The sequence below is a fragment of the Dipodomys spectabilis genome, unplaced genomic scaffold, assembly GCF_019054845.1.
Source record: "Dipodomys spectabilis isolate Male_0828 unplaced genomic scaffold, ASM1905484v1 ptg000069l, whole genome shotgun sequence".
NCBI lineage: Eukaryota > Metazoa > Chordata > Mammalia > Rodentia > Heteromyidae > Dipodomys > Dipodomys spectabilis.
Window position 1 is genome coordinate 4,242,021 of NW_024870746.1, and position 25,144 is coordinate 4,267,164.

Genomic DNA, 25,144 nt, shown 5'->3' on the forward strand with positions numbered 1-25,144 from the left:
TGTCTGAAGTCTAAATTTGGCTTACTTGGGGACTCTTTGTCCCCTGATCCTGCTCTTACCTTCCATCTCTTCCATTTATTTGTTTATTGCTGACTCCTCTCTCCAGTCCCTAAGATCCACAGCTGTGGGAGCTTCACTATTGTGTTTACTGGCTGAATCCTCAAGGCTGAATCCTAGGCTACTACTTGCTAGGATTCAGTAAATGTTTGATAAGTGTGTAGATACACGGAATGAAATCTCTGGCTGTGGATAACAGATTAAAATGGACAATATAGAAAACTCAGAAACTCCCAATATCAGAGATTCTATTATTGAACCAATCTATTGGTTCTCCAATCATATAATCTCTTACTAGGTAACTTGGAGAGATGTCCAAGAAACTAGATTACAAGAGTATGGGATGCCCCCCCACTCACAAATTCTTCCTAATCTGTTAATTTCTGAGTTGATTCACCGAAGGTAGAAAGAGCTATTTCCCATGACACTCTGGTCTACGCAGGAACTTTTCTGTCCATACCTTGGCTCCAGGCATCCTTACAAGTCCCACCTCATCCCTTATATCTTTTTGTCTGTAAGGTGCAGGATCCCAGTCAAAATGAGGAAAGGTTCCAGGACTGCATGGCAAATTCAAGCGCTTTTTCTTCTGGGGCTCACACAGGCTCTTTCCCCTTAGAGATCCCAAGCAACAGAAGCAACCTCATGGGTTTGGGAGCTGCTGGAGGGTTCTTCAGCATTCTTCTCCTGCTGTTTTTCTGCTGGAGCTGGAGGAAATCAGGTTCGTGCTCCTTTCTTACCTTTGCTGGGGTCCCTACCTAGTCACCACATGTCATCCGGACAATCACACAAACCCACATCTCTTCCTTAAAGGGCAATTTTCCAAATAGACCCAAGTGGATAAAGCTACTTAGAGCCACTCTAATATATTAAGTCTCAATTAACAGGTAGAGGAAAACTGAAATTTCGATTGTTAAGCTTCAAACAATTTATCTAAACACTTTATTTGGAAAGTTCATACAAACTAGCCAGCTAGTTACTTTTTTCTATCTGAACCCTACCATAAAAAGATATTAAAAGTAAACTAGAGGGATCTGAAGAGAAGACAGAATGGAAGCTGGTGAGGAAGCTGGATTCTCTGGGTCGAAGCGTGAGCCTTCCATCTTGTGTGTCAGCTGCCTTATTCCCCACTTTTCAGCCTCCTTGCCCCAGATACATGCGTGATTCCAAAGGCTTTCTGCCCAAGCCTTGGACAGGCTAACTTCAAATGCCAGAAAGCCTGGTATAGGAGACAGACTCAGAAATTTTTTTAGCTTTAGAACATTCCACTCATCTTTCAACTCTAGTACTAGGCTGGACATAGAAGTTTTGAACCCCAACCACAATACTCTTTAGGAAACCTGAGTTGAAATTTGAGTTCCAACCTGAGTGGGGACCTGAGGTTCTTATGGCCACAGCCACAAATGTTCCTTGAAATCCAGTGAAAGCTCACTACTCTGTAAGAGTAATTTTTTTTGTTTCATTAATATTTATTTATAGAGGTATGTCGACACACCCTTAAGTTGTAATGGTCTCAAATCATTGTACATCTAACTCAGGAATGTGTAGTACTGGCCTCAGAAATCTATATGTTTTGTTCAATCCTTTTTCACAGTATTTCATGAAGATCATTTCTGGGCTCACATTTGTGTTAACTTCTAAATGACCTGTCTGTGTAGCTCTACTATGTGAAGTCTTTGAGAAAGAGCTTCCTCTGCTGACGTGAATGTGCCTTTGCTTCATTTTTCAGGAAATAATTTCCAGGAAGAAGAAACTAGGTAAGTGTACAATATGCAAAACTGTGTGAGGCTGCAAAATTTGATCAAGTTATTTCTTTTAGATCCTATGGCTAGGTACTTCCACTTTCATGTTTCTTGAGTAGACCAAAAATGAGGCTTCCTAGAACTATTCTTGTGTGTTCATAACATTATTCATTTTGCATATTATTTAGATTGGTTTTTTAAAAATCTGAAATCAATCCATTCAAGTGAATGCATGGTCCCAAAGAGTGTTGGAAGAGAATATTTCTGATACCTATGGTCCGGTAGTTAGACTGTTACTATGCCAATAGACACAATGACTAGGTTCCAGATTTTCTATAAATGCTTTGCATTTTTCAGGGAAGTCTAAGTTTCTAATATTCTTATTATTACCCAAAACATGCATGTGTATTTATTAGACTTTGTGTGCTTGAGTTCAGTTTGGAAAATATTGTCTATGTCAGTATCTTAGTCTTAGGTGATAGCCAGGAATTAGGGAATGGGTCATGTTTAATTCTTCTTTGATTTGTCCAGATGTGACAGTGTGAAGACACTTAGTCACTACTTCCTGATGATGAGGCTGGTTATTGGAACCATTCCATGAGACCACTGTCACTAAGATGTCAAAGATTGTCTGGCTTTTTTCCCAGGCAGCCTGCTCATACCATAATCCTTGGATTTCTTTCAAAAGTACAATCTGACTCTATACAGCCCATTGAAGCACCAATAAAACCCTTCTCTTTCCTATTGACTTTTCACTGGAGTCCTCTCATGTTGTACCTGTACATGATTTTACATTTCACAGGAGCCCTCCCAACCCTGCCTCTGGAGAGTCCCCTTGGTCCATCTGCCCTGCTCAGGTCCAACTGCAACCCTTGTATGTTAATGGTAAGGACTCCCCTGTACAAAGCTGGAAAGAGAATGTGCTTTGAGTCCTGCAGAGTCACCCTCAGCTCCCTACAGTTCCCCAAACTCAGATATTCACCTTAAACAATTGCTTCATTGTGTGTCCAAGAGGAATAGAGGTAATGCTTGGGAAGAGGCATTTGCAACTTATAACATGAACAACACAGCCTAGAAATGTTGTCTTTTTTTCCAGTGCAATACCAAGAGGGTGACTTGGTGTATTCTGAGATCCAGACTATTTGGCTAAGAGGAGAAGAAGAAGGTATGTCTCTGGGAAGAGATTCTGGCTGCAAACTATGTTCACTAATCCAGTAGACAGTTTTTGAGCACATCCTATATGCTAGGTACTCTGTAAGTGTATGAAGAGTCAATCAATGAACAAGGCAGACAAAAATTCCTATTGTGTGGAGCCTAGATTCTAAAGAGGGAAGAAAGACATGGAACGCGCATAATGTATCTTTACTAGTGATCAAAACAAAAATTAAGCATTCTTCTAAGAGATACCATGATCCTAATAGTGTATTATTATGATTGTCTCTAGGTCTGAATGGACATTTGTAAAGAATTTACCATGATAGTTACTACTCTGAGAACATTTATATATAACATATAAAATTTTTCCTCCATTTGTAATAGGGCTATGTCCCAATAACTTTATTGTAAATTGAGAATATTTGAGTTGAAAATACATATAAGGTATCCAATAGCATAGCTTATCATTCATTCTGCAGTGTGCCGTAGATTATGTTTTTTTGTTTTATTGAGCTGATACTGGAGCTTGAACTCAGGGCCTTGCCACACTCCTGCTTGGCTTATTTTACTCAAGGCTGGTGCTTCTACCACTTGAGCCACATCTCCACTTCCAGCTTTGGCTGGTTAATTGGAGATCAGAGTCTTACAGACTTTTCTCACCTTGCCACAATCTTCAGATCTCAGCCTCTGGAGTAGCTAGGATTACAGGCATGTGCCATCGATGCTAGGCAGAAATCTACTTTTTTAAATCTCTTTTCTCCCTATGCTTTCTTGTTCCGGTTGATTAACCCAAGCTCCTAGAGTCAAGGAAATAAGCAGTTCTGTTTCTTTAATAAATCCAGATATAGCAACCTCCCTTGGGAATTTAAACCTCTGGTATCATTATCTCACTTATAATTTAATGCTGAACCTTTTTTTACAAATCAAGTGTGTAGGAGTTAAAGAGACTGAGCACTTTCTCAAGGTCACAAAGCCAGAAAAAGTCAAAGCTCAGATCAAGTTTTGTGTCTTGCTCTAATATTTGCTGCTTGCCTAGCCTTTTCTACATCTGAGTGATATGTGTCACCACATCCTTTGCTTTGTCTATCACGTTGCTCTCTGAACCCCTCCCATGAACCAGGGACTCTGAACAGCAGAATTAAAACTGTCATCCACGTGGATTGATTGAGTACATCTTAGCTTATCTTACAGAGCTACCTTGATCATTTAGTCATTCTTCACACTCCTTTACATATTTGCCCAAGCACCATTTCTGTTGATAGACTAGATATATTTTAGGCACTTGAGGCACTGATAATCTGTAGAAAAAAAACTATAATAAGCAAAATTCTGTGCATCTGACCATTATTCTGGGGATAGACTACCTAGCTTCTGTCATATCACTAAAAATACCAATGATCCCAAAATGTGTGATAAGAATACACTGAAATAGGGCAGGGGGTGGGGAGAGGGGAGATGGGAAGGGATGATAAGGAGAAACAAAGGAGGAGGCAACAATGCTTGATAAGAAATGTACTCATTACCTTGCCCATGTAATTGTAACCCCTCTGTATGGTATTTTCACAATTAAAAAAAAAAAGAATACACTGAAACAGAAACCTTGGGGAGGGTATCTCCTTTTCAGGCTTAATCTCTCCATACAATTACTGTGGCTACCAGACTTATGTAACTGTAACCCTTCTGTTCATCACCTTTACAATTAAAAAAAATACTGTAGTGCTCCAATGATTCCTCCCTAATTTCTAGTATATGTAGTCCAACAAATCATGCCTGCTCAGCTTTTTTTTCTCTGTGGCTTTACCCCTATGAGACTGTGTCAACAGGGGCTGGGAATGTTGCTTAGTGGTAGGGTGCTTGCCTAGCATGTATGAAGCCCTGGGTCTGATTTCTCCATACCATATAAACAGGAAAGGCTGGAAGAGGCATTGTGGCAAGTGGTAGAGTGCTGCCTTAAGCAAAAGAAGCTCAGGGACAGTGTTCAGGCCCTGAGTTCAAGCCTCAGGACTGGCGGGTGGGGCGGGGGACAAAACTATGTCAACAAAATCAAGAACTAGAGCATGCTAATATAAGAGGGAGTTTTCTCACAGGATAGACCTATAGAGAGCTCTATGGGAATTTACCAAACTGTTGGGGAGGGTAAGATGGATGGACCATAACTCAAGAGAAGCAAGAACTGAACAAAGTGGAAAAATAATACATCAACATCTGGTAGAAGAAGAGACTTCACAGATCAATGAAGCTTGAGAAGAACTTGCAGAGGGCTGGGCTAAGAAATGATGAAACAGGAAATGAAATGGGTTGTACAGAGTTGAGGAGCTGAAGTGGGAAAATTATGGCCATCAGTGGAGAGAGTCAAATGCCCCAGACTGTGAGACACAAGCCAGCAGACTAGGCTATAGGTGTATCTTCATGCTTATGATTCAGTGGTTTTTCTTTCCCTCCATAGCCAGAGCCTCCAGGACTTCGCTAGAGCAAAAGGTGAGTTTCATTCCCCATTGTTTCTCTCCTGACACTTCCTGTAGTGCCATGCTCCCATTCTCTTTCCAGTTCTTCATTTATCTTCTCTTCATCCCAGAGGACCTCAATTGTCTACTCTGAGGTGAAGATACAGCCCTCCACTAACCCAGCAGAAGAGGTCAGCAGCTCCAAGGATGAAGACATGGAATGTCATACAAACGTCTTCAGTTGATTTGAACCTGGTCTAGAGACCCAGTGCAGTCAAGGCTCTAGAGTGACCAGCTAGTCAGTGTTTCTCCCCCCACCCAGGACACTCTGATCATCAATCTGAAGTGGTATGGGCTGTCCAAGGAAATACTTTTCTAAAAAGACCAGGTCCAGTTAGGGGAAGACTCTGTTACCTGCTCTGAGATTGTATTCCTGAGTCACTGATTTAGGGAAGGGAAATGGTAAGAGAGAAGGACTGAGTTCAAAAAACAGAAGCGTGCATTTCTATGAACTGGGACTTGCACAAAGAGAAAAGATTGAGCACTCTGGATTTGTGTTTAACACATTCGTAATTCTGCAGTCTTCTGCATCCACTAGTTTAACTGTGAGGGGCTATGCAGGTGTATCGCAGAAAATATATAGCCTCTCTCCCCTGCCTGCAATGTTCACACTATCCACCTCAACTCGTTTAAAGACAAAAACTTTTTAAAATTCAAAAAAGAAAAAGTCAGGAGAACTGGAGAAGTAATCTCTAGGCTGAGCTTCCCAAACAAGAACATTATTTTAAGGTCACTTGGGACAAAATCTCTTTTTCTGGTTTTTGTTGCTGTTGTTAGTACTGAGATTTGAACTCAGGGCCCCATGCTTATTAGACAGGCACTCTATTACTTGAGCCAAATACCAACCTTTTTTTTTTTTTTTTGCTTTAGTTATTTTTCAGATAGGATCTTGCTTTTTGCCTAGGTCCAGCCTCAGACCAGAGTCCTCCTTCCAATATTCCCATGTAGCTAGAACAACAGACACGTACTAGGCCCAGCTTATTTGTTGAATTTTTTTGTTGTTTTTCATTTTCTTTTTTTTCTTTGTTTTTTGCCAGTCATGGGGCTTAAATTCTGGGCCTGGGTTCTCTCCCTGGGCTTTTTTGCTCAAGTCTAGCACTCTACCACTTGAGCTAGTATACGACTTCTAGCTTTTTCTGTGATTTATTGGAGGTAAAGGTCTCATAGACTTCCCTGCCTGGGCTGTCTTAGGACCACAATCCTCAGATCTCAGATTCCTGAGTAGCTAAGATTACACGTGTGAGCCACAGGTGCCTGACTTACTTGTAATATCTTTTTATGGTGTATTTCAGATAGACAGAAGTATCTAGCTGGCTAGTTTATATTGTATGAGCTTCCCAAGTAAATTGTTTATATTGTTTGAAGCTTTATAATTGAAATTTCATTTTTACTAGAAACAAAAGTGTACTAATTTGTAGGGCTCATCCTGAAGTATTAAAGGTATTAATGTGGATTAAATATATATTAAAATAGTAAACCAAATGATAAATTTGACTTGAAGTAATCTGATGAGGGGAGAGTGTGGAAAAAAAAAAAGCAAGGTATTGATGAGATGGGACTGGCCATGTAGGGGACATTTCCTTCCTTCCTTCCTTCCTTTCTTCCTTCCCTCTTTCCTTCCTTCCTTCCTACCTTCCTCTTTCCTTCCTTCCTACTTTCCTTTCTTCCTTCCTTCCATTCTTCCTTCCTTCCTTCCTTCCTTTTCTTTTGTGCTGGTGCTGGAGCTTAAGGCCTCACCCCGTACTTGGCTTTTTTGCTCAAGGCTGGCCTGCTACCTCTTGAACCATACCTCCGCTTACAATATGTGTGACATTTCTGAAGCTGGGTATTAAGCACAACATCCAGGAAGGAGCCTTATACTATTTCTACTTCTGTATATTTTCAATTTTATACAATAAAGAGTTAAAGTTCTATACCCAGACTACTACCACCTTTGTCACCTTGACACTGTCAACCACCTTTGGCCGAAGCACCTCACACTTCCATTGCAGCAGTGGTCTGTGTCTCTTTGCCTCTTCCCTTCCCCAGTCCATTCTCAGCACAGTGGCTGTTGAGCTCCACACCCTTCAGATGGTCCTGCTTTCTTACACTAAAAGCCAGGTCCATAAGAGTCTGCAAGGCCTCCCCAGTCTATGTCCTTGGGGCTTTCTGATCTCATCTCCTATTTTCTCCTCTTTGCATCTCTACACACACAATCTTCTTGCTGCTTCTTGAACAGACATAACACAAAAATGCACACTGAGACCATTACACTGGCTGTTCCCTCTGCTTAGAGTGCTTTTCTACCCAGGAAGGCTTTGAGGTCTACCCTGACTCACATAGAAATTTAGAAACTACTCCCCTTTCATTACTGACATAACCCAAGACATCTACAACTATGCCCAGAACATAGAAGGTAATTGATACATTTTTTTTTTTGCCCTGGGGCTTGAGCACAGGGCCTGGACCCTGTCCCTGAGCCTCTTTGTGCTCAGGACTAGTGCTCTACCATTTGAGCCACAGCACCACTTCCATCTTTTTATGAGTGGTTTTTTTCAGAGTCTCATGAACTTTCCTGCCTAGGCTGGCTTCGAACCACAACCCTCAGATCTCACTCACCCTCTGGAGATAGCTGGGATTACAGCTATCTGATAACTAGGATTACATGTGTTAGCCACCAGCACACAGCTTGACCCCTGTTTGTTTGTTTGTTTGTTGCCGGTCGTGAGGTCTGAACTCTAGGCTTGGGCACTGCCCCTCAGCTCTTCAGCTCAAAGCTAGCGCTCTACCACTTGAGCTACAGCACCACTTCTGGTTTTTTCTGCTAACGTGGTGCTGAGGAATCGAACCCAGGACCTCATGTATGCAAGGCAAGCACTCTACCACTGAGCCACCTTCCCTGCCCCTTGACCCTGTTTTTTGTTTTTTTTTGTCGGTCATGGGGGTTGAACTCTGGGCTTGGGCGCTATCCCTGAGCATTTCAGCTCAAGGCAAGCATTCTACCCCTTGAGCCACAGCACTTCTGGTTTTCTAGTTGCTTATTAGAGATAAGAGTCTCACTGACTTTTCTGCCCGGGCTGGCTTTGAACAGTGATCCTCAGATCTCAGCCTCCTCAGGTAGCTAGGATTACAGGCGTGAGCCACCAGAGCCCGGCTTGACCCCTGTTTTTGAATGAAAGAATGATCTTTCAGTAAAGAGAATCATTGTTCCTTCCAAGACGGAAGGGACTCAATGTAAACAATACTACCACATAGCACTCTGCCCTCCAAGGAGCCGACTCTCAGTTCCACTTCTGACTAGGCAGCTGATGGTGGTCAGAGCAGCCTTGTTTGAGCACAGACTTCTGTGACATATAACTTCTCATCTTCTACTAGCCCACTTCATCCTGAGCCCTCTGAGTAATCACTGCAGTAACTGGAAAAAGACAAAGCTGCTTGATATTCAACCAGGGCAGATGATCACATTGGCTGATTTCCTCCCAATCAAAACTTGGTGGTTTAACCTTTTTTTGTTGTTTCTTGAATAATCCTGTGTGGTACTGACAACTCCTTGCCTTCACTTGAGTCAAGATAGAGCATTACGTGTCTAATGTCTACTATCCCTCATATATTTCATATATACGTATAGTCATTTATATGTATATGTATACATACATATAAATGTGTGTGTGTGTATATATATATATACATATATGTATATATGTATATATATATATATATGCATCTTTGTGTCTTCCTGTATGCACTATCTTCCATCAGTGCATGATAGCTCCATCCCCAGTCTTGCTGTTGGTCATATCTAATAAAATCTCGAAGGCTGAGTGTGAACTTGAAATCAGATCTAAAAACAAGCCTCCACCAAAATGTCACTTCAAGAGCCACAGAAAGAGGAACTCCAGGATAAATATATCATTTATGTTTATGCAAAGTGAGCTGGTTTGTTGGACTTCCCAGAGGCATGGAAAAATTGTACCTCAAACATTTACATGAGCTGGGGGGATGGGGAGGAAAGGGGAAAACCTCAAGCCAGTTGACTTTTATTATTTTCTGATTTAAATAAGAATTTCCTTTCGGACTGGGAAGGTGGCTCAGTGGTAGAGCGCTCGAGGCCCTGGGTTCGATTCCTCAGCACCACATAAGCAAAAAGAAAAAAGCTGGAAGTGGTGCTGTGGCTCAAGTGGTAGTGCGCTAGCCTTGAGCTGAAGAGCTGAGGGACAGCTCCCAGGCCCAGAGTTCAGGCCCCACGACCGGACCTAAATAAATAAATAAATAAATAAGAATTTGCTTTGAAAAGGAAGTTGGCTCTTTGAAGAGGGTCCTCCTTCCTAGAGAACACATCTGTTCAAAAGCTAGAGTTTTTCAGAAGGCTGCCCAAGGACTGCGAAAAAGAGAACAGAGATCGGGTGACCGTGGCTCATGCCTGTAATTCTAGCTATTCTGAAGGTTGAAAACTGAGATTTGAGATTTGAAGCCAACCTGAGCAGGAAAGTCTGTAAGACTCTTGTCTCCAATTAACTAGTAAAAAGCTAGATGTAGGAGGCATGGTTCAAGTTGTAGAGCACTAGCCTGGGGAGAAAAGGATAAATGACAGGATCCCGGTCCAGAGTTTAAGGTCAAGGATCAGCACCAAATACATAAATAACAGAATTAGATGCAAAATGATTACATGATTTGTGGGGCATGGTGCAAAATGAAAATGCAAGATCTCTTATTCAAAAAGCAAGAGAAGCTAGGAGCTGGTAGTTCATGCCTGTAATCCTCACTACTCAGGAGGCGGAGATCTGAAGATCCCGGTTCAAAGCCAGCCTAGGTAGGAAAAGTCTGTGAGATTCTTATCTCCAATAAACCACCGGAAAACTGGAAGTGGCGCTGCGGCTCAACTGGTAGAGTGTTCACCTTGAGCTGAAGAGCTCAGGGACAGTGCCCAGACCGAGAGTTCAAGCCCCATGACTGACAACAACAATAAAGCAAGAGAAAGAAAGTACCATGAAAGGATTAGAATATAAAGTTTTACCTTTCTTCTGTGATCTCTTCCTGGACTTTTCCAATGCAAATGCTATTCTAAGAGAAGAAAGTATAAAAATTTTAAGTATTAAAATGAATGCTTCTGTCCAATATACTTTGTAATGCTGATTTTTCCTGCAAATATAAAATCATTCAGTTAATAAGTGGAATCACTAAAATTAAGCTATTCTATTTTATAGCTGTTGTACATATTTTTTCTTATCAGAACAGTAGAAAAGGTACAAAATTTTAAAAACACCCAAATATCTTCCTTTTTTCTTTTCTTTCTCTCTCTCTTTTTTAAATTTTATTTTATTATAAGGGTGATGTCAGGGGGTTACAGTTACATAAGGTAATGAGTACATTTCTTGTCGAACATTGTTAGCCCTCCCTTGTTTTTTCCCCATTCCCCCCCCCCACTCCCCTCCCCACCAAGTTGTAAAGGTTATTTCCAACACAATGTCTTATGAGTCTTTCCCTTCCTCTCTCCCTCTCTCCCTCCCTCTCTCTGTCTCTCTCTCTCCTTCCCTTCTTTCCTTCCTTCCTTCCTTCTTTTCTTCCTTCCTTCCTTCCTTTCTTTTGTGCTAGTACTAGGGCTTGAACTCAGGGTCTGGTTACTATACTTTAGTTGTTGGGTTTTGTTTTTTGTTTTGTTGTTTTAATTTTATTGTAAAGGTGATATACTGAGGGGTTACAGTTATATAAATCAGGTAATGAGTACATTTCTTTTTGAACATTGTCACCCTCTTCCTCATTTTCTCCCAGTTTTTCCCCTCCCCTCCAAATTGTATAGCTCATTTCCAACATAGTATCTGGTGAGTATCACTTCGTTTTTTTAGCTCAAGGCTAATGCTCTACCACTTGAGCCACAGCTCTACTTTCTGGCTTTTGGGAAGTTATTTGGAGATAAGAGTCTCATGGACTTTCCTGCCTGATCTGGCTTTGAACAACGATCCTCAGATCTCAGCCTCCTGAGTAGCTAGGATTATAGGCATAAAATCCTAGGTTTATGCCTAGGATTATAGGCATAAACCACCAGCATCCAACTTCAAACAACTATTTTTATTTCATTTCTTAACAATGTGCCACATATTCTAGCAATACTTTCTGGCTTTGGCTTATTGATGAGTAAGGAAAGACTGACAGGTAAAGCAATCCCAGGTTTCCATGTTTTTTTTTTTTACCTTTTGTGTTATTGTTAACTTAAGTGATTAACTACCATAGTCACTGGAGGTAAAACAGATAACATCAAGTAATATAAGAACGGATGAGAAAGTGTTCCTTTATGTTTAAGGGTCTCAAAGAGAAGAAAGTTCTAATTCAAATGGAAGTACAGCTTCTTAGGGGTGTCAGCCGTCGACAGTCTACCATACTTGCTACTTGCTTTTGAGTCTCCCTGAACTTCTGCATTGAGTGAGTCCATATGCTCTGAACTCAGAGCACATTTCAATTGCTGTTTGCAAACAGGCAGCAGGGAAGGCAGATTGGCACATGCATTCTGCAGGCAGCTCTGAGCTCACACACTGACTATTGTCTCTTCAACTTCATTTTCACAACACATATGCAAAGATAAAATTAGTATTTTCAAGATGGCAGCAGCAAAACCTTTGAATCAATCTTGGGGACCTGCACAAATCACAAGCCATGAAGATCTCTGTCATTAGGCATTTTCGACTAGTCACAGAAGGCTTTTCCAGTGGAGAACTGACCTAGAATCAAACAGAACTCAAATACCTTCTCTCTTTCTAATAAATTCTATGTAACTCATTTGTGATCCTTCCATTGGAATTTCTAATATCCTACTGCTGAGTTGGGAAGACTACTGGGCCTGAAAATTCCAGATTAACAAGAGTTTTGGTGACACAGTTACTAAATGATTGGAAAGAAAAACTGAAATCAGAGTAGAAGGTGGCTAACAAACTTCATGACAGGCATATATGCAGCTTCTTCTAGGTGCTCTATGAAATATATGTTCCAAACATTTTATTAATCCTGACAACAACTAGAAGGCAAATGTAATACTTGCTTGATAAATGGGAAAACTGAGGCCGAACATATTGCAAAGTTTGCCCACAGTCACTTATATGACAAGCAGAAGAACTAAGATTCTGTTCCATGTCCGTCTAATCCAATACCCATAATCTTCCCACACAAAGAGCCCCACCTCTTCCTGATTTGTTCAGAGGATCAATGTCTGACAAGCCAAGGAAACCTTGTATTGAGATGGTTGAGTTGGAGTCAGACGCTGGTGGCTCATGCCTGTAATCCTAGCTACAGAGGAGGCTGAGATCTAAGGATCATGGTTCAAAGCCAGCCTGGGCAGAGAAGTCCGTGAGACTCTTATCTCCAATTAACCACCAGAAAACCGGAAGTGGTGCTGTGACTCAAGCAGTAGAGTGCTCACTTTGAGCTGAAGAACGCAGAGGTAGCGCCCAAGCCCAGAGTTCAAGCCCCACAACCAACCAAAAAAAAAAAAAAAAGATGGTTGAGTTGGAAGAAATTTTGGGTGAGAGTCACCTTGCCACTAAAATGATAATGTTGAGAAATCTAATGATAAGTGCCTGTTTCAATGGTTTTTTTTTTTCTAAAGATAACCAAGAAGCTAAGTGAATAAGGAAGAAAAATAGGTGAACAGGCTAGTAGGGAACGCCTAGGAATTGATTTAGGTGGGAGAGTGGACATAGTTCAGAGAATTAGCATAGTATCTAAAGGCAGGAGAACTTTTGTCACTGGAGCCCCATGCACATAGGCAAAGCCACAGCAGGCAAAGAGTATGACCAGAACTCAAGGTCATCATGTTGGATATGATGAGGGAAATCATAGCCTCATACACAGATATACACAAATAAATGAGTCAAGTATGGTATAAGTGAAGGAGGATTCCAATGGTGTAACTCCTTGGAACAACCAATGTACAGTTTAGCAATCTGAATCCCAGTAAGCTGGTACTGTTGGAGGGCAGAGGCCATCAGGAGAGGAGAAGACCCATGAAGAGATAAAGAGTGGGTCAAAACAATCATAATATTCAGCATATATATGTGAAAATGGAACCAGGAAGTTTGAGGAGAGAGATGGAGAATAAGGGAAAGGATGGTACTGATCAAGATGCACTGTGCTCAAAAACTGACATGTTGAATTGAAACCCCTTTGTATAATTACTTCAAGATAATAGTAATAATAATCACAACTACAACAATATAAAGTGATCTAGGGTTGGAAGTGACTTTCCCAGAATGGCCCAGGCAGCTGCTTCCAGTATGTATCAGATAATTTCTTTGATTTTCTTCTGGTTTGATTTTTATTATCAAAAACAGATACAGGTAGGAATACACTTAAAAACTGAAATCTTCTAGTATATTTTAAATAAATCTTGGTACACGGCTTCATATCATTCAAGCTACATTGAAGTAGATTGAAAACATGCCTGAATCAAGTAAATCCACAAAGTAACAAAGCATACCTTAACGTGAATGAATGAGCCTCAGGAACATTACACAAAGTAAAAGAAGTCAGACACTAAAGATGACATATTAAATGAGCTCATTTCTATGTTGAGAGTAGGCAAATCTTTAGAGGAAGAAAGTTGGTTATTAGTAACTGATGGCCTGGAGCTGGGGGTGGGAGTTGAGAGTGACAGCAAAAATGAACACTAGGTTATTTTTAGGGGTTACTGGAAATGTTCTAAAAGAGGGTTGTGGTGGGCAAGGGTGTAACTCAGTGGTGTAATGCTTACCTAGCACTCACAAGGCACGGTGGTCAATTGGCAATACCATGAAAGTAAATTAATAATTAATCAAACAATTTAATAAAATTAGTACCTGAGAACACAGCTCGATAGTAGAGTGCTTGCCTATCATACACAAGGTCCCAGGTTTGAACCTCAGTACCACACACAAAACTCATAATAAATTTTAAAAAATTGGAATATGGTGACAAAGCAAGTGAATTTTCTCATTAAAATTATACTTTGGCAGGGCTATAAAGTATGTATTCATCTATGCATGACTTTTTTTGGGTTTTTTTGGTTGGTCGTGGGTCTTGAACTCTGGGCCTGGGCACTGTCCCTCAGCAATCCAGCTCAAGGCTAGTGCCCTACCACTTGAGCCACAGTGCCACTTCCAGTTTTTCTGGTGGTTAGTAGGAGATAAGAGTCTCATGGACATTTCTGCCCAGGCTGTCTTTGAACCATGATCCTCACATCTCAGCCTCCTGAATACCTAGGATTACAGGCATGAGCCACATGAGCCACAGGTACCCAGCTGCCCATGAATTTTAACAAGAATCTGTTATCACAGGGTAAAGTCATCTTAGTTGAAAGATTGGAGTATATTATTTCAAACTCAAGAGAACTTTGAAAGAGCAACAGAAGCTCAGGGACAGCACCTAAGCACTGAGTTCAAGCCATAGGACTGCCATGCACACACACACCAAAAAAACTAGTATTCACAAACATGGCAAACACAGTACATGAACTGTCATGAATTCTAAAAACCTAAAGGTAAGTTGTTAAAATTGGTAAGTAATTTGGCCATTTTAGTAAATAAGAAGTTAATATACAACCAGCACGACTATGTTTATTGTAGCATTATTTACCATAGCTAAGATATGGAACCAATCCAGATGTCCCTCAGTAGATGAATGCATCAAGAAAATGTGGTATATATACACAATGGAATTCTATGCCCCCATCAGAAAGAATGACATTGCCCCATTTGTTAGGAAATGGAAAAACTTGGAAAAATTATGTTAAGTGAGGTAAGCCAGGCCCGAAGAAACATAGGTCCCATGGTTTCCTTTATTTGTAATAACTAGTATATGTCTGAGTCAAGCAGAAAAGGTCAGATAAGTTGATGTTAGGGGAATGAACCCCAAGATAAGTATTCAAATGTTTTTTTGTTTTTTTTACCTTTCATGCAATTGTTTCTAACATATTTATAAGATGATTTCTTTGTTGCTTTGTATGTCCTTCCGCCACGGTATAACCCATGCTTTCACTGTATTTGATGTTGGTATAATTTGTGGAGCAGAAGGGAAAAAACAAATCCTTTAACTAGGGATACAGGTGGACCCATTGCAACAATGAGATGTACAAGTCGTTATGTCGAAAAATGAACTTTACAACTTTGGAGGGGGGCGTGGGGGGAGGATAGGTGGAAGGAGGGGGGAGTATGGGAAGGGATGGGAAGGGGAAACAAAGAGGAGGCAAAAATGCTTGATAAGAAATGTACTCATTATCTTGCCCATATAATTGTAACTCCTTTGTTCAGTATTCTCACAATAAAAAAAGAAGTTAATATACCAAAAAAATCAATATTTTCCTATACTAGTAAATGTTTTAAAAGACTTAATGATATTGTTTACAATATCATCAAAATTATATTAAATATCTAGGAATAAACCTAATGCAAAATACAGCCTCTACAGACAAAGCACAGAAAATTACTGGGGAGGTTCAAGCCAACCTAGGTCAACAGGGGATAGATAGTTTATGCTTATGATTCAAAAACTCAGCCCTACTGATTTATATAAGTAGCTTATAGATCTGATGCAACTAATGATTAAAAACCTGGCAGGAACCAGGCACCAGTGGCTCACACATGTAATCCTACCTACTCAGGAGGCTGAGATCTGAGAATCACAGTTCAAAGATAGCCCAGGCAGGAAAGTCCTTGAGAGTCTTATCCCCAATAAACCATTCAGAAAACAAAAAGTGGCACTGTGGCTCAAGTGGTAGAGTGCTAGTCTTGAGCTGAAGAGCTGAGGGACAGTGCCCAGCCCCAGAGTTCAGGCCCCACGACGGGACCCAAAAACAAAATTTAAAAAAAAGAAAAAGAAAAGGCATTTGCCATGCATACAACCAGCTAACATCCAAATCCAGAGTTTGGAAGAACTACAAATCAAAATGACTGAAAAACAACATAAAAGTAAGGAGAAATGGAGACAGTTCACATAAAAGGTCTCTAAATTACCAACAAGGATATGAAAAAGTGACGACCTTGTAGTTCAGCAGAGACGTAAAAAATTAAAACCACCTTGAGATAATCCCACCAGAATGGATAAAATATACAAGATAATGATACCTCCAACAGCCAGGACTATAGAGCAATGAGGATTCGCACGGGTTGCCTGGAACAACGCCGCAGCTTTGTCACAAGCACTATGGAAAACAATGTGGTAATGTTTTTCTAAAAGTAAAGACAGTATTTACACACTTTGTGAGCCAGGAATTGAACTTCCATGCATATACACAAGAGAAATGTAAGTGTACATGTACCTGGAGACATTTAAAAATGTTCGCATTCATGTTATTTGTTTTAGCTTCAAAAGTTGGCAAAGACTTTATTCTCTTTGAGGTTTTCTTTTCTTTTTTTTGGGGGGGGGGTCCAGTTGTGGGGCCTGAACTCTGGGCCTGGGCGCTGTCCCTCAGCTCTTCAGCTCAAGGCTAGCGCTCTACCACTTGAGCCACAGCGCCACTTCTGGATTTTTTCTTTTTGCTTATGTGGTGCTAAGGAATCGAACCCAGGGCCTCATGCATGCAAAGCAAGCGCTCTACCACTGAGCCACCTTCCCAACCCCTCTTTGAGGTTTTCATAATGAACTGAAATGAATTAATCTGCATGATCTTCCTTCCTTCCTTCCTTCCTTCCTTCCTTCCTTCCTTCCTTCCTTCCTTCCTTCCTTCCTTCCTTCTTTCCTTCCTTCCTTCCTTCCTTCCTTCTTTCTCTTTCTTTCTTTCTTTCTCTCTCTTTCTTTTTCTTTCTTTCTTTCTCTCTTTTGTTCTCTCTCTCTCATTCTTTTTCTTCCTTCCTTCCTTTCATTCATTCATTCTTTTTCTCTCTTTCTTGAACTCAAGGCCCAACACTGCCCCCTTAGCTTTTTCACTGGAGGTTAGCTGTCTACCATTTGAGCCATACATCCACTTCTGGCTTTTTGGTGGTTAATTAGAGATGAATTTCATTGACTTTTACAGGCTTTGAACCACAGTCCTCAGATCTCAGTCTTCTGAGTGACTAGGATTATAGATGTGAGCCACCAACACTCAGACTGTATATTTTTCTTGAGGTACAACAGATCACCTAAGGTAATGTGCATTGGTAGCTAGGAAACTAACCCTTTGGGAAGACCAAGATCCTAAGACCATAAATCCAAGAGAAAAGTTGGGAAGAAATTATTTCAAAGAAACAATCACTCCTTGTCTTAGGGACCTTTGTTGACTCATATGCCCAGATGGAAAAACTGACTTTTAAAATATTGTAAAAACAGCCTGGCACCAGTGGCTCATGCCTATAATCCTAGCTACTCTGGAGGGTGAGATCTGAGGATTGTAGTTCAAAGCCAGCCTGGGCAGGAAAGAATGTGAGACTCTTATCTCCAATAAACCACCAGAAAACTGAAGTGGTGCTGTGACTCTAGTGGTAGAGTGCTCGCCTTGAGCTGAAGAGCTGAGGGACAGCGCCCAGGCCTAGAGTTCAAGCCCCACACACAAACAAACAAAAATTTGTAAAAACAAAACATCCACATGGTAATTTGTAAGAAGAAAGAAAGCAGACAGTATAAAAAGATATTATATACTTCTTTCCCATCTACAAATCCTCAAATGTAACCATTATTTTGGTATATTCTCCAGAAAAAAGTGTAGCTTATAGCTTATAACTACCTATAAAGTATAGTTTATATTATCATTTGTACCCCAAAGGATAATTAAACAAATACCAGTCTATACCTCACTTCTCTTGCATTAATCAGTATTGCCTTGCCTTCTTTGCATGTTAGGTTTACCTCATTATTACTGGCTTCATCGCTTGTCATTGGGTAAGTGGACTAGAATATTCTCAAACAGTCCCATGTTCTTAGTCTTTTACTTTGCTTCCAGTGTTTAGGTAATGATGAATGATGTTATATTAACCTTTTTTTTTTTTTTGCAGTACTGGGATTCGAATTCAGGACCTTGCACTTGTACTTTGCCATTTGAACCACACTCTGAAATCTTTTAGCTCATAGCTATTTTTCAGATAGGGTCTCTCATGGGTTTTGTTGTTGTTATTTGTTTGTTTGTTTTTGCAGGAGAGTGCTGGGAGCAGAACAGGGTCTAGTTTGAGATATCAGTCCTTCTATCCACAGTCTCACATACAGGGAACACAGGTACATACTGCCATACTCCCCTTTTGATTGAGATGGGATCTTGCTGTTTGCCTGGGCTGAACTTGAACAGCATCCTTCCAAATGTCACCCTTTAAATAGGTGGGATTATAAGCATTTACCACCATGGCCAACCGTACCATAAATATTTTTGTGAAACTATCTTCACATATTTTCCTTAAGGTAATTTCCCAACTGCATAAATATGGGTTCATGGGTAGATGGTTTTTAAACCCTAACATTTATCTTTTCACATTGTACCATTAGAGCAGGAAATAGAGTCTTAGTTAGAGATTGGCACTCCCACTTCCTTTTTTTATGATTCACCAATATATTTTGTTCTTCTAAAACAAAAAATAAAAGCAGTTGCATTCCTTGGGGCTGGTGTGAGCTGTACATTGATTATAAAAACAAGACCAAAAACTGATGTTCCTGGGACAATACCTGCTTTGGCCTCCGTTCTGGATGGTTCTGGTCTTCATGCCACTGTGGGCAATATTACTGGTCCTGGGTGAGTACATGGCTCAGCATGGGCCCAGGGGGGTTGGGAAGCCCCTCTCTCTTGCTCCACCAAGAAAAGCTTGGCCCTTTCTTGGAGTACAGCCTTTGCTCAGAGAGTCTTCCCTACCTATGGAGGTTAATATTTTCTAGCTTTTCTGTGCAACGCAAGACTTCCTCTCTTGAACCTAAAGAAAGTGGTCACAGCTGGGGGAAAAAAAAATTTAACCTTAAGAGAAAGAAATCATAACAACTAAAATTTCAGTTACAATTTCCACAGATACTTCACAAAGCCTAGAAAATGGTCATGTCTGCTGATTGATAGTGTTTTTTTGTTCTGGATTTGTTGTTCTTGTTCTCATTCTTGTTGTTGTATGTTTCCTGGGGCTTGAACTCAGGGCCTGGGTGGTGTCTCTGAGCGTTTTTTCCCCCTCAAAGCTAGCACTCTACCAATTTGAGCCATAACTCAAGTGGACTTCTAGCTTTTTGGTGGTTAACTGGAGATAAGAGTCGGGTAGGCTTTATTTCCAGATATGGCTTTGAACCACAATCCTCAGATCTCAGCCTCCTGAGAAGCTAGGATGACAGACGTGAGACACCAGTGCCCAGCTTGGTTGATAATGCTTTATCCTGACAAGAGCCTATTCTCTCTGTACTGTAGATGCATTTACCCCCTTATGACAAGGCCTGGTTTAGGTCCTGAATATAGGAAGAGGTGGAAGATACCTCCTTCTGCAAAAATTACAGCCATAATTGCCTGTGAACAAGCACAGTAGGTCCAGTGGGTAGCACAGAGGCCAAATAAGGCAAAACTTGCAGCTCTAACATTCTCCTTGTGCCTGGGGTTGTGCATAAGTCTCCATCAATCCATAGCTCCAAATCCATTCCTCTGTTTGGCCAAGGTGAAAATGTTAGAATTAAATAGTTTTACTCTTTCATTCAGCAGAACGTTGATATACACAGCACCGTACCAGAGGTTAGGAATAATAAGAGAGCACAGGAGGCCTTGTTTTTGTGCTCAGGAAGCTCAGCCATAGATGGGAACGCAGAAAGACTATATAAAAAGACCCTAGTTAATTATCAAGGCAAAGTCACTAATAGACAAACATAAGCTACTCCAACTGGTTAATAAAGGCTTTGGAAGCCTAGAAGGAGGGAGGAAGGACAGGGTGGACAGCCACAGGGTGCATGGTCTATTATTTCAGAACTACAAGCGCATTCCAGTGTGGCTCAACACAGAGGAGCAGGATGGGGACTGGCCAGACCATGTGCTTTGGGCTCAAAGAAGATCTGGATTCAAAACTCTGTCCTAGCTGGGTGCTGATGGCTCACACCTTTAATCCTAGCTAAATAGCAGGTTGAGATCTGAGGATTTCTATTCAAACCAGCTTGGGCAGAAAAGTCCATAAGACACCTATCTCCAATCAACCACCAAAAAGCCAGAAGTGGAGCTGTGGCTCAAGTGATAGAGCACCAGCCTTGAACTAAAAAGCTAAAAGACAATGTCCAGGCCTTGTTAAAGGATGGGTAATGGTGTACTTACCTCATAGCGATTAGCAAGATTATATGAAATAATATATATAAACACATGCCATATAGAAAGTGCTCAGGAAAATATTAGCTGCATTTAAAACAATATAAAAGCCACGTTGACTAAAATATTTGGGTAATTGTGAATAATTCTGTTCTCAATGGAAATTATATGGCTTCAGCAACTTCTCCATGAGTTTTACATGGTCTTGGCATTTGACTGGCATTCTAGAAATTTCTAGAATCTGTCCCTGCCAACTTTGCCTCCTCTATGTCTTCATTGCTCATTTCTCAAATTTGTGTTCACCTACCTCTATCACTCACTTAGATTGTTAATTAATTCATTGTTCAATAAATATTTAATGAGTGTCTCTTATATGCCACGTAGCATTGTAGATTCTAGAGGGTTATTTGGTGGAGATGAATCCTCACTTTACAGGGGAAGCAATCAAAGCGAACAAGTCAACAATTGGTTCAGATCACTCCAGTTGAATACTCTGAAGAAAATGAAATATCACCAACTCTCACATGGCCTTCTAAAATACCCCACATCTTGTCCCGTTGAAGGCTGCCCTCTGCCAGAACACGCCATCTAGGGCTTCAAATTCTAATTCTCACACTCCTTGAAACCTCTCAGTGGTTCCCTAGGGCTTTTATAGTAAAATCAAAGCTGCTTACTTGGGCCTTATATTCCTCTGTAATCTTACTACCCACCACTTCTTACCTTTCCAGATGTACACACACACACACACACACACACTCACACTCCCTGAGCACCAATGACATATTTTTACTTCTATGTCCTTCCTATCTTAAATACTCTCCCCAAGGGTACTAACCCTCACCTGGCCAATTCCTATGTTCTTGTTCATAGTGTTCTCAAGCATCATGTTCCTTCAGGTACCTCCCATGGTCCACCTGAGTCTTCAATAATCTCTCTCCCCCTCTCTCTCTCCCTTTCTCCCTTCCCCCATCTCTCTTTCAACACTGGCCTGAGTTGTACCTTGATTCTCAAGATACCTACCCATTGTGTTCTTGTATTATTTCACTAATTGAATTACATTATGTCATTGTAGTATAATTATGGTTTTGTGCTTTTGTTTCCCCCACCAGTCAACTTGTTGCTGGCAGATCCCATTTAGCTTTTATCTTAAAAGTCTAGGAGGGGCTGGGAAGGTGGCTCAGTGGTAGAGTGCTTGCCTTGCATGCATGAGGCCCTGAGTTCAATTCCTCAGCACCACATAAGCAGAAAAAGCTGGAAGTACTGCTGTGGCTCAAGTGGTAGAGCACTGGCCTTGAACTGAAGAGCTGAGGAACAGTGCCCAGGCCCAGAGTTCAGGCCCCATGACCAACCAAAAAAAAAGTGTAGGAATATATATATATATATATATATATACACACATATATATATATATATATATATACACACACATACATATATATACACAAATACGTACTAAACATATGTAAACTATATATAACATATGTACCTTGGTATATATAGACTATATTTAGAGGCCACATAGAGTGTATTTGATTAACTGCTAACATTTTATAAATGAATTTGTAATGGAAAACATAATAAATAGATAGCAAAATATATTATCTCAAAAAATACCTTTGGTCTATGTGTATTTCTGGCTTCTTGTTATATTTGTTCATTTATTTTTGCAGGTCCTGTCCCTGGACAATCTGTCAGTAGACAATTTAGTGAGTACCCCTGCCACAGTTTTTGTGTGTTTGTTTTGCTCTTCAGGGTTTTTGGATAAAAGTATCTCCCAAATTTAAAATATTTTCGTGGGCTGGGAAGGTAGCTCAGTGGTAGAGTGCTTGCCTTGCATGCTTGAGGCCCTGGGTTCGATTCCTCAGCACCACATAAGCAGAAAAAGCCGGAAGTGTCACTGTGGCTTAAGTGGCAGGGTGCTCGCCTTGAGCTGAATTGCTGAGGGACAGCGCCCGGGCCCAGAGTTCAGGCCCCACGATCGACCAAAAAAAAAAAAAAAATTGTGACTGCCAGAGTCTCTCCCATTTTCTTGTCAAGGCAAATAGGATGTAAAAGAGATGTCTGGGCTTTTGAAGCCAGAGTAGCTTTATTTTACCCTCTGACCCTCCGTGGGTAAGGTGTTGAATGAACACCTGGCAGCTAGCTCCTGACCTTCACAGGCCCTGAACTTACTCCTCTTGCAGATGGACTACCTACTTATCCAGGCAGGACATCTTCATCTCTACAGTAAACATTCAGACTCTGAATGGAATCCCCTCCAATCAGCAGGCTGGGAAAAATTCCCTTGACAGCATCACACTATGGAGATGCCATCAGGAGCATTGCATTCTCTTTTAGAAGGAATATTCTGAAGGAAGTTAATGGAGAACAAAAGAACATCCAACAACTGGGCCATTACAAAGAAAAAAGACATAAAAAGTTAACTATCTCCCACATTTCCTTAGTTCTGACTTACCATTATGACCTTTTGAGGTCAGAGAGTTTCTTGGATTTGGGGGAACTCATGAACAGCAAGAACTTTCTATAACTACTCTACCCACCCAACATCAGCTTCTCCATTTCAATCATTGTCTTGGTCCAGAAGATGATTTGTCCATTCCCTGCTCTGCCACAATTATCTGCGATGACTTTTTTTCTGGTCATTTGAATTATCACCTATAAAACAGTTAGGCAAGTGGATCCCTCAAGCATTCTTTGGTGCTAAAATCTTATGATAAAATGAGGTATTCTTTTTAGAGAAAATGCAATTTAACAATGGTTCTATAAGTCCCCATGAGTTTGTGAGCACAGCAATAGAGCAGGAACACTACCAGAATCAGCTAACTAACCATTGACATCACAGAGAACCCTGCTAATCTAATCCCCTGGAAACCATTTTGTTCATTATCATCCCTCAGCTAACACTCTAACCTGGGAGAGGTGAGGCCTGCCAGCTCACATGCAGCCCAGAGCCTCTCTGGGACTGTCCAAAGGCAGTCTTCCCATCTATCCCACAGGATCCTTGAACACCTCTGCCTTAAACTCATTTCTCTCTCCTCCTCAGCAGCTGCACTCAAATCTAGGATTTCTGTACAGCCTCCATGGACCAATTATTTTTCAGGAGACACAGCGACTCTGTCTTGCCACAAACCTGGCTTCTTGCCATATCAAATAAAATGGTACCGTGGAGGCAGACTATTAAGCCGCAATACTAATACGTTTCAAGTCAATGAATCTGGAAATTTCAAATGCCAGGCTGACAACTTACCTCCAAGTAAATCTGTGCACTTGGACTTTTCCAATGGTAAGATGGAAGTAAAAGAAATAAAAACTTTCTAAATCATTTCATGCCCATTTTCTCTGTAGCTGTTACTACTATTCACTTTGAACAACACAAGGATGAACAGTTTTATTCTATACTGTGATTCCATATACAAGGAGGCCGTTCCAAAGCTCTGTATAAAATCAGACAGGAAACAGAATTCGCTTCTCAAGTTTGAACATAAAAATTAAGGAAACAAATTAATTGGATGAAGTTCAGTCAGCCCAGTGGGTAATAGCTTTAAGTCATATATCTAAAAGGACATACTGGTCATATAATAGCTAAAGGCTATAGAGACTAAGGATTATAATCTCTATAGAGAGGATTAATACCTTCTACTCTTGTGCTCCTTCAAGTCTAATCATCTGCATCACAAAGCTTGGGCAGCTTTTTAACTATGCAGATACTTGGGAACAACCCTATATTTACTGTGTCAAAATCTGTAGAGGCCCAAGAATCTGAAGCTTTTACAAGCCACTCGTAAAAAGAAAATTTTGAGAACTAATTTATTTGAACTCTTCCTGATTCATTAAAACTGTTCATTAAAATGTATTTCAAGCCAGTTTACTAATTAGAAAAATAAATAGGATGAGAATATTTCAAATTTAGCAATAGAGATGGATTATAGAGAAGTATAAGACAGATTGATTGATATACATATACCAAGGAGAAAGAGGAAAAGGTATTTCTTCTATTTTCATAGAAGCACCTGTTTTTAGAGTTGAGTAATATAATCTTTGTTATAATATACATTAATTTCATGAACAATGGAGAAATGTAGTAACAAAGAGATGGAAGAAAAGCTTAGTGTGTGTGTAGGGGGGGGGGGTATGTGATGTTGCTGGAGTTTGAACCCAGGATCTAAGAAATGTCCCTTAGCTTTTGCACTAAAGGCTAGTGCCTTAGTGCTCTGCCACTTGAGTCATAGCTCCACTTCTGACTTTGTTGATTATTTGGAGAATATAGTATCCCAGACTTTTCTGCTTTTGCTGGCTGGCTTTAAACTGTAATCTTCAGATCTAAGCTTCCTAAGTGGCTAGGAGGTACTCAGCTACTTATTCTTTTTGATCTAACAATTCCCCTTATACATAACCCAAATGTGGAAGACCCTAACTGATTAAGAAAAGAAAATTTATTATATAAACTCTGTTACTTCATTGAAGAAAACTTCATGGCCATTGAAAAGCAGTCAGTAATGAAACTAGTGACCTCCCTAAATCTTATAGCACAGTCA

At 40.5% G+C, this 25,144-nt stretch overlaps 1 protein-coding gene across 1 annotated transcript in view; it reads left to right on the forward strand.

Moving 5' to 3' along the window:
- Fcrl4 (Fc receptor like 4) overlaps positions 1-25,144 on the forward strand; it is a 67,170-nt gene that overhangs the window by 15,758 nt on the left and 26,268 nt on the right. The window contains exons 7-15 of the mRNA XM_042681487.1: positions 674-775; positions 1,784-1,811; positions 2,599-2,681; positions 2,893-2,961; positions 5,398-5,429; positions 5,527-5,635; positions 18,993-19,088; positions 22,280-22,315; positions 23,653-23,892. Coding sequence (XP_042537421.1) covers positions 674-775; positions 1,784-1,811; positions 2,599-2,681; positions 2,893-2,961; positions 5,398-5,429; positions 5,527-5,635; positions 18,993-19,088; positions 22,280-22,315; positions 23,653-23,892 — 795 coding nt within the window. The remainder of the gene's footprint in view (positions 1-673; positions 776-1,783; positions 1,812-2,598; positions 2,682-2,892; positions 2,962-5,397; positions 5,430-5,526; positions 5,636-18,992; positions 19,089-22,279; positions 22,316-23,652; positions 23,893-25,144) is intronic.